The 10067-nt window shown below is 46.6% G+C and overlaps 1 protein-coding gene across 1 annotated transcript in view; it reads right to left on the bottom strand.

Moving 5' to 3' along the window:
* Positions 1–9504, bottom strand: part of Pccb (propionyl-CoA carboxylase subunit beta) — a 58450-nt gene extending 48946 nt beyond the window's left edge. The window contains exons 1-4 of the mRNA XM_055629705.1: positions 9297–9504; positions 6993–7112; positions 4985–5053; positions 2247–2303 (exon numbers count right to left, since the gene is read on the bottom strand). Of these exons, the coding sequence (XP_055485680.1) occupies positions 2247–2303; positions 4985–5053; positions 6993–7112; positions 9297–9503 (453 nt within the window). The 5' untranslated portion in view covers position 9504. The remainder of the gene's footprint in view (positions 1–2246; positions 2304–4984; positions 5054–6992; positions 7113–9296) is intronic.
* Between the last annotated feature and the right edge of the window lie 563 nt (positions 9505–10067).

Raw genomic sequence — 10067 nt, forward strand, 5'->3', positions numbered from 1 at the left:
CTCCTGTGTCAACAGTCCTGACAGCTTCATATGCAACATCCCGACAGCCCTACACGGTCTACCAAGTACCTTTCCTTCCACTGTCTCATTTAACCATTACAAACGAAGCAGTACAGAGAAAAACCAGGAAGGTTTAAAGATAACTAGCTAACCAGACTGTAGTGGCACACACTTTTAATCCTAGCACTCTGGAGGCAGAGGCAAGTGGATCTCTGAATTCGAGGCCAGACTGATGTATAGAGCAAGGTCCAGGACAGCCAGGGCTACATAGAGAAACCCTGTCTTGAAAAAAAACTACTAGGGCTGAAGAGATGGCTCAGAGGTTAAGAGCACTGGCTACTTTTCCAGAGGTCCTGAGTTCAATTCCCAGCAACCACACAGTGGCTCACAACCATCTATAATGAGATCTGATACCCTCTTCTGGCGTGCAGGCACACATGCAGGCAGAATACTGTATATGTAATAAATAAATAAATCTTAAAAAAAAAACACACAGAAGGAGGGACTTTGAGTTTAGGAGTATTTAAGAAAGGAGAAGAAAGGGTCTTTGGCTTTAGCTTTGGCTTCAGCTCCTCAGCTCCCTGGCCTTTTGGCTTTGAGCTAGCAAGCCTTTGGCCTTGGGCTTTTTGGCCTTTTCCTTCTGGGCTGTCAGCTGAGCTAGTGAGCCTTTTGGGTTTTTTCCATCAGGACCTGAGCTGAGAAGGAAGGCCAGCTGGGTGCTTTCTCTGCCTCTCTGAGCTAGCAGGTTTTCACCCTGCATCTGGCACCTGAGTTTTTATTGGTAAAATAAAACAGCTCGGATTTTCATTTTTTTAAAAAACAACATTCTATCACAGAGCTCTAAGCTCAGCCCTCTGGACTGTTAAAATACCTTCATACAGGAGCTGAGAGATAGCTCAATGGTTAAGAGTTCTTGCTCTTGCAAAAGACCCTGATTCAGTTCCCAGCGGCTCACAACCACTGTAGCTATAGTTCTAGAGGACGCAACACCTTCTTCTGGCCTCTGCAGGCACCAGGCACACACAGTTCATAGTCATACACATAGGCAAAAATAAACAAACCCTTTTAAAAAAATTCTCACGCAATCTTTGTACTGCTTTTTAATTTTAGTGCCTGGACTCTGTCTAGATCTGAAATTCTTTTCTTGAGATTCTCAAGGTGGCTGTGAATCAATACATGATCTATAAACTTGAGTTTTACAAAGTTTATATTTTTACCTGCACTAACTCTAGGCACTGTGTAACACATCCTTCACTTATGAACACATACCTGTGCTTTTGCTCTTAATAGAAACCAAATGCTTCTGGAACATTGAAGTTGCTGAGCTCCAGAAATACTTTTACTTAAACCTCCTTTCAATTACACCAGTCATAAGATCCACTGCCAAATCTCATTATGTAATATACTAAATAATATATATATATTAATGAGCTAGGCATAATGGTACATGTTTTTAATCCTAGTACAGTAGGCAGAGGTAGGTGAATCTCTGGGGTTGAGGCCAGCCTGGTCTACAGAGTGACTACCAGAATAGCCAGGACTACACAGAGTCTTATACCCTGTCTTTAAAAGCCAACATACATCACAAATGTGCTTTTGAATGCTTTCAGTTCTCACAGGAAGAGGCCAAAGGAGAATATCAAGTGTCTCCCTCAACCACCGTCAATCTTATTTTTTGAGAGAGGGTCTTCCAATGAATCCAAAGCTCACTGTCCTGGCTAGGCTAGCAGCCAGCAACTTCCAGGATCTGCCTATTCCCTGAAAGCTGGGGTTACAAGGACATGTAGTCATGCTTGGCTTTTATGTGAGCGCTGGGGATTTGAACTCAGGTCCTTTTGTTTTCATACCAAGTACTCATACTCACTGCACCATCTCTCCAGTCCTCAAGCCTCGTAATCTTTGATGTCATTTTAAGCATGGAGAAGTGTGAAGGTTGCCAATAGGACGGGTTCCTACATATAATCCCAGTACTTAGGCAGGGGAAGGCAGGGGGACCAGGAAAGATGGGAAGGGGGACAGGGAAAGAAGAGAACAGAATGAGTATGGCTATAGACTTCACCAAGGTCAAGGAGATAGTACAGAAATATTTTAAGAAAAGAACGAAGACTCCCTTCTAGTCAGTACTGCACCTTGTACAATCTGTTCTACCTCAGAGGTAGCTCCATTCATTGAACCCCCGGAATACTCAGTGTGTACCACATAAACTGATTGGAACACTGGGCTTATTTTCAATATTGAACACTTACTTTGCAGATCTTTTGAGCATGTGCTCCTGACAGACTGCCTCCAAAAACTGTAAAATCCTGAAAAGAAAAACAATTAAACCAGCAGGCAAAATACAATCACTAGGCAAAGCTCAAGACCCAGTAGAAAGAAATGGGAAACTCACATTGTCAAAGGCATTTCAGATGTTGAGAAAAATAGAAAAAAAAAAAATCCCTCTTAACTCATAGATTATCCCCCAAGATAGTTAATAAATATCTTGAAGAGAGTTTGTTTAGGATCAGGGTCAAAAGACTTAGTCTTTGCTCTGAGGCAGTAGCTGAAGCCGGATTAACCCCGTTGGCAGATTCCACCAGTGTCAAGCAAACACATCCACTTCCAGGTGGTAAAATTGGATTCTGAAAAACGAGAAGATGAAAGGCAGAGTCCCCAGCCCTGTCTCGGAAACCCTCGCCCTAGAGCTATCTTACAAGCATGAAGACAGCAGCAGCAGGCCAGCTGAGGGGAACTGGAGGCATAGGGTACCACATGATTGGGAGGAAGGGAACGGAAGTGCACACCTGCAGAGGGAGTGACCAAGAAGAAACCAGGAAAAGTGGGGGGTGGGGGGGGCTTAAAACAGAACTAAGCCTGTGTAAAAAGAACTCAGAGGGCCCCGCCTTCAGCTTGAGAGGAGAAAGGCTAGTCCTCTAAAGAAGCCGAGGCAGAGACATCGAGAATCAGGGTCACTGGCCTGAAAGAAGGCAAAGGTGAGGATTAAAACCAGAGACTGGGCCTGAGGAGATGGCTCAGAGGTTAAGAGCACTAGCTGTCCTTCCAAAGGCCCTGAGTTCAATTCCCAGCAACCACATGGTGGCTCACAACCATCTACAATGGCATCTGGTGCCCTCTTCTGGCATGCAGGCAGAATATTATATAAATAATAAATAAATAAATCTTAAAAAAAAAAACAAAAAAACAGAGACTGGAAGCTAGAGCACTGAATGAGCCCTGCTGGCTCCTCCTCTGCCCCTCCTCACAGGGCATGCTGTCAGCCCAGGACCAAGGGAAGAGGGATACTTTTCTGGAAAAACAGAAAAGCCACCTGTGGCAGTATCCCGGAGATCACAATGAAGAAACTGGCTGACTACACCCTAAGTCTGGTGGCCAGCCTCTTTCAAATGCCCAGCTTCCCTTCTCGATTCCTCAAACCTGGAGAGCACCTCCTTGTGAAAAGAGCCCGGAAAAGTTCCTCCTTGTGAGTCCAAAGCATTTGCCTGGCACCTCTTACCCTGTCTGTGGTCACCTGTTGTGCCCCATTCTATCCATGAATGCCACCTTTAAAACGACAGCCCTGTCTTCGTCATCTCCACCTCCTCTTCCTCACTCTAACCTACTCCATGAGCAGAGAAATTACTCAAATATATGATACATTTGAACTTCTGTAATGGCTTTACGTAGCCAGCCATTGCGGCCAGAAAACACAACAATACCACTCTTTGTTCTATCATTTCTATGCTTTCTTTATAGTTTTTGCCCAGATCTTAAAAACTGAAGGGAAAAAAAGGTGATCTTCAACATCTGGCAGCCCCAAAAAGTAGAAAAAATCTATTATAAAATAATAGCACACAAAATCACCTGTTTCTATAGCTGCTGAAACAAATCAGCACAAATTCGTGGGCTTAAGACAACACATTTTCATTCTCTCACATTCTGTGGTTCAGAAGTTCCCTCCCAGGAGCCTCACTGGGCTACAACCAAAGTCAGCAGGTCTGTGACCTCTCAGGAGGCTTCAAGGGCAGTCTATGTGTCTTTCCTAAGCTTCTGGAGATGTCCCATTCTTCATCTCAGAATTCTCCTCCTCTGTTTTCAAAGCCACAAACAGCAGGTGGAGATCTCCTCACACGACATTGTTCTGACCCCTCACCCACGTTTTAAAGAGCCCATGATTACATTAGGGCACCCGGGTAACCCAGGCCACACTAGCGTAAGGGTCGGGTGATCAGAACCTTGATCCTTTTTTACTATGTCGCGTAACACCCAGCTTCTGAAAATTAACATGTGGACATGCAGGGCTAAAAGGATGGCCCAGTGGTTAGGAAAACCAGCTGCTCTTCCAGAGGATCCAGGTTTGATTCCCAGCACCCACTTGCTGCTCATAAGCATCCGTAACTCCAGTTCCAGGAAATTCTGACAGCCTCTTCTGGCCTCCTCAGATGCCAGGCAAGCACATGGTACAGAGACATATTTGCAGGCAAAAACGCCCAAATACATAAAGTACTAATTAAATAACAACATGATATAGCTTTATTCTGCCTCCAAGGTCTACCTCAGGGCTCAGTGAACATCACCTTCATCTCTCTTGATGAAACCTCACAAAATGTGTTTGGGTACTTTCTGAAGAGCCCGGAGCTCAGGGACCCATGCTTCTAAGAGTCAATGTCTTCTACTCAGGCTGCATGGATCCTCTACCCAGCCCAGGACTCCACGCCCCGAAGCCACACAACAGAGTCAGAGGAATCAACTCATTCTTCCAACAACTTCACACAGGCCCACTGCCCTGCCCACACCTCCCAGACAGACAAAAACAAAGGCCTCTTCCTTCCTAAGAAGAAAACAGCATTAACACTACATACGAACATGAAAAACAGAAGGCAAATCTGTCATATAAGCAAGATTTCATTCCTCCGAAATTGTCTTTTTTTTTTTTTTAACTTTTTAAAATAGTTTGATTCCAGCTCATTCTTGCAGGAAAGCCTCATTTGCTAGAGGTAGAACATACCTGACTGAAGACATAAACCAATCGTCCATTGATTCGGCCTCGTCCAGTAACCACGCTATCTCCAGGAAACTACCACAGAAATGGAAAAGTAAAGGTCAGAAAAACACACACACATACACACACACACAAATATGCTTGGCGTGGTAGCACACTTTAATCCCAGATCTTAGAAGGCACAAGCAGGTGGATCTCTGTGAGTTCGAGACCAGCATGGTCTACAAAAGTGAGTCCAAGACAGCCAGGGCTACACAGAGAAACCCTGTCTCAAAAAAAGAAAAACATCCAATACTTCTTTTTTGAGACAGGGTTTCTTTGTGTTGTCTTGGCTATCCTGGAACTAGCTCTGAACACTAGGCTGGCCTTGAGCACACAGAGATCTGCCTGCCTCTGCCTGGTGAGATTAAAGGCATATGCCACCATTGCCCAGCCCAAATACTTCTGATAGTGAAGTTGGCATCATGCCTTAATGAAAAAACAAACAAAACTCCAAATTTCCTAAGGCTTGGTTTGAAGAAGGCTCTAAGTAAAAACCAACATAAATAAATAAATATATCAAAATAAACACATAATAATACAAGATACAAAATAAACACACCAAAATAAATAAAAATTTTAAAAGAAAGGCAAAATAACTCTAAGAGGCTTCCGGGGCCACTCCTGCACTTACTCCTTTTTTGTTTTGTTTTTCTGAGACAGGGTTTTTTCTGTGTAGCCTGCCTGTCCTGTACTCGCTGTGTAGACCAGGCTGGCCTCAAACTCACAGAGACCCACCTGCCTCTGCCTCCCTAAGTGCTGGGGTTACAGGCGTGCACCACCGCGCCCAGCTCCTGCCACTTACTCTTGAGAGGAACATATAATGAAACATAGCAGAGCTGGGCATAGTGGCACATGCCTAGAATCCCAACAAAAACTAAGAAGGGAGAATCATTACAAATTTGAGGCCAGCCTCAGCTACACAGTAAGACAAGAGAGAAAGGGCCCACTTGCATATCGGCTTTTCCAGTGTCACACTGGAAAACCCACTCTTTTTCATGGAAACTCAAACATCAGTGTGTCTATTAAGACTCATATAGGGCTGGAGAGATGGCTCAGAGGTTAAGAGCACTGGCTGCTGTTCCAGAGCTCCTGAGTTCAATTCCCAGCAACCACATGGTGGCTCCCAACCATCTATACTGAGATCTGGTGCTGTCTTCTGGTGTGGAGGCTTGCATGCGTGTAGAACACTATATGTATAATAAATAAATTTAAAAAAAAAAAGACTCAGCACCTTTGATCACAGACAGCAGATATGCAGAAAACTGGACCAGTGAATCTAAAGAGCTCCATGCACCTAGGAAAAGCAATTTGGTTTTACTGACCTCATGATTCAGAGGTGCCAGGTGTATCTGATGCACACCTGTGATTCCACTCAGAACGCCAAGGCCAAGGGAATCATGAGTTTGAGGCCAGCCTGAGCTACACAGAGATCTAAGGCAGGCTGTGTGACATAGTCAGATACATTGAAAAAATAATCAATAAAAAAACTAAACATAAGACTCAAACTTAAGGAGTATCAAGCAACAACTAGCCAGGAGCAGAGGAGCACACCTTTAATCCCAGCACTCAGGAGACAGAGGCAGGCGATCTCTGTGAGTTTGAGGCCAGCCTGGTGGACAAATCAAGTCCAGGACAGCCAAGTCTACACAGAGAAATCCTGTCTTGAAAAAAAAAAAAATTGGCCAGCATTTAGACTAGAGCATTTAGACTCAGAACCCATATGAGTTTCCAAACTCTTCATTCTGTCTGATGAGGAATGACACCCACAACCTGAGCCTTGGAAATTGGACCTGAGTTACACTGCGGAGAATAAACAGCCACCCACAGTTATTTGCAGACGAGGAAAAAAACAAAACAAAACTCCCCAGTGCAGCTGAGCTATAAAAGCTACAAGGACTCTCTGCTCTGGTAAGAAGGCCAGCCAGCAAGGCACCGGAAGTGCCCACACCACCACTGGAACAAATAAAGATACCTTATTCTTATCAGCAGCCATTCCGAAGTCGGCACATCTGTGCTCCACAAACATATCACTCTCCACGAAGCTGCCAGGGTCCAGCAGGAGATTGATCCGTTCCCTGGCAGTTAGCTTTCCCTACAACACAAGGTGATGTCATCACAGACCGTTAACAAGCAGGGGAGATGTGCTGGCAGGAAGGCCGGGGCACAGGCCTTTCCTCTTTGCCTCAATGTAAAAGGCTCCATTCTGTCTGTCCCTGCCCAAGGTGGACATGTGATGGTAACAGACTGTTTCACCCAGGAAGGCAAGGTAGACAGGGTGTTCCAGGAGCCACCTGCCTGTGGAATGTAAATCAGAAGGAAGAGAAAAAGATGGAGGCAAGCAGGAAACCCAAGGAGGAGGAGGAGGGAGGAAACTCAGGCAGGGGACTCCTCCCTCTACCCCATGGCACTCAACCTTCACAGAGAGAGGCTTTCTCTTCTTCCATCCCAAATGGGAATCTCTGGACAAAGACGCTATAGCCGGCAGAGCCAAGATCCCATAGCTGGGAGCCACTCAGTAAAGGGGGAAGGCGCAAAGAGTGCTGGAGAGCTTGTTTGAAGGAAGGGTTTCTCTGGTTGAGGGGTGTTTGTTTCAAGGACAGAAAGAAAAGAAAATGGCTGGAGATAAGGTTCAGTTGGTAGAGGGTGTGCCTAGAATATGCAAAAGCCCTGGGTTCGATTCCCAGGACCATATAGACCGCATATGGTAGTGAAGGACTATAATCCCAGAGCTAGGGAGGTAGCAGAGGAATCGTTGGTTTAAGGGCAACCTGGGATTCATGAGATCCTACCTCAAAAATTAAAGAAAATTCTTCTTACAAATGAAGTTGAAGGACACAGTCCCTCAATCTACCAAGAGACTCCACTCCTTAGGCTCCCCAAACCTCAACTCTTGATAAATTCCTTGGTCCAATGTGCCAAGAAAACAACACACATACATATTAAACAAACAAACAAACAAACAAACAAAAACCCTTCAAATTAGTTATTTTAAGAACATAGCAAAAGTCAATGAGGTTGTGGAAAATAAATTTACTTTTGGGGAAGGAATCCAACAAATAGATAGATAGATAGATAGATAGATAGATAGATAGATAGATAGATAGATTTGATAGATAGATTGATTGATTTTTAAATATTCATACTTTCTGGTCCACTTTTAGAAAATCTGCCTTACAGAAATAATGGAAAAAAGGCATGCAAATCGGCCTCCCAACTAAATCAGCTCTGAAGGCCAAAACCAACTCTAAAGACCTTATTTAAGGCGTCAGGATCTGCCTGGGGAGGAGTGGGCCAATGCGCTTGGGGAGGAATTGAGCAACAGGCCCCAAGAGGGAGTTTACAGGAGCAGTGACAGGCTTTCCCAGGAAACTTAAAAGGCCCTTCACCAGGACCCCAAGGGAATTTTGCGTATTGCTCACCACAAACCTTTCAACCACAGTTACATTCTTAAGTGTCAAAAGGAACAGTTATCCTTGGGCCTTTTTCAGATGCTTAACTCAGGGCATCTAAATCAACATTTGGCCTAGACTTGAGACACAGCTTTCCCCTACACTTGACTAGGGCACGTGTGCCCTTCACCGGTAGCCTTCCCTTAGGCTTCCCTTCCGGTCCATCTGAGACTCTCGCCTGAGAATCCAGGCAGTGTGTCACTACCTTGGTTGCCCACTCTAGCCAGACAGCAGAGCAGCCTGTACCCGCTTCCTACCCAGCAGATCGATACACGCCCAAAGAGGACAGATCTGAGCTCCTCGGGCACAGGGATCACAAGTCCCCTACACACACGGAGACCCCAGCCCACCCCATGCTGCTGTGATTGTAACCAAGTTATTTCTAATACTCCGTGCCTGGGTTTTCCTGCTTCCACTTAGAGGTGGGGTGGGGTAGGGGGAACACGCCAAAAAAAAAAAAAAAAACTGCCACAAACTCTTTCAGGAGGTGCAAGAATGGCGGGGTCTTTCAAACTGAGAGCCTGTCGTCGATTAGCGAAGCAATCTTGTTTTAACAAGATGGGGGAGGCGGTGTTCTGTTTATGACACTTTCCAGAGACTAACGTTCCCAAGAGTCACAGCCGGACCTCCCTAAGCACACCGACGCTCATCCTCGTCCACCGACCACCTAGGGGTCCCTCGCAGGTAGCTCAGCAGGTAGGCGTTCTCGCCGCGCCCCTCCCAGGCGCCGCGCCGATTGGCTCGGAGGCCCCAGGGGCCGTGAGCCCTGCGCGCCGCGATAGGCCGAGGGCGGAGGGGGCGGGACGCGCCGGCGGCCCCGGACTCACTCGCTTGTGCTGCGCGTCGATGCGGCGCTGGCCGCCGCCCAGCAGCGCGGCTCGGCGCTTCTTGTCGATGCGCTCGTTGACCGAGACAGGCTGGCTGCAGAGGCCCCGGACCGTGGCGCGGAGGCCGCAATCCAGAACGCCGAGCCTCGCTCCAGCCGCCACCGCCCGCATCGCCGCCGCCATTTTTCCTCTGCTAGCGAGCCACATGGACCAGGGCCCCGGAGCACGCATGCGCATAGAGCGTAGCCATTAGCGGGTCTGCGCCTGCGCGTCGACGCCGGGCCTCTAGGCCCTGGCAGTCCCTGGCGTTCGTTCCAGGCCCAAGGCGGTCCTGCAGGGCTGTACCGGGAAATACCTGCCTCTCAGATCTGTCCCTGTGTGCCTATACAGAACAAGGACTTAATCCCTTGCTCTGCTGTGGCCATCTAAACCCGGGTTTTGTCGAGTCACTACCCCCCAAAATGAATACATAATGAGCTATGACCAACTTCTACCAAATGCTGTGCCAGATTTTGCTCTTACAGTTTAGCCAGGAAATAATATGTATCCAGATTTCACAGGTGAGATAACAGAAGAAGAGAAGTGAGTGATAACGGAGCCAAGACTGAAACGTTTTTGTGAGCTAGGAATTGAGCTCCTGAGTCTTCTGAGAGCTTAACAGGGAGAGGAGCTGGAGAGCTGCTCAGCTCAGAAGTTAAAGCCTTTGCCAACACGAGTGTGAGGGCTTACAGTTGGGGGCCCCTAACTCAGTATGGCCAGAGTAATGAGTGC

The sequence above is a fragment of the Psammomys obesus genome, unplaced genomic scaffold (genome assembly GCF_907164565.1).
Source record: "Psammomys obesus unplaced genomic scaffold, mPsaObe1.curated_primary_1811, whole genome shotgun sequence".
In the NCBI taxonomy this organism is placed as follows: domain Eukaryota; kingdom Metazoa; phylum Chordata; class Mammalia; order Rodentia; family Muridae; genus Psammomys; species Psammomys obesus.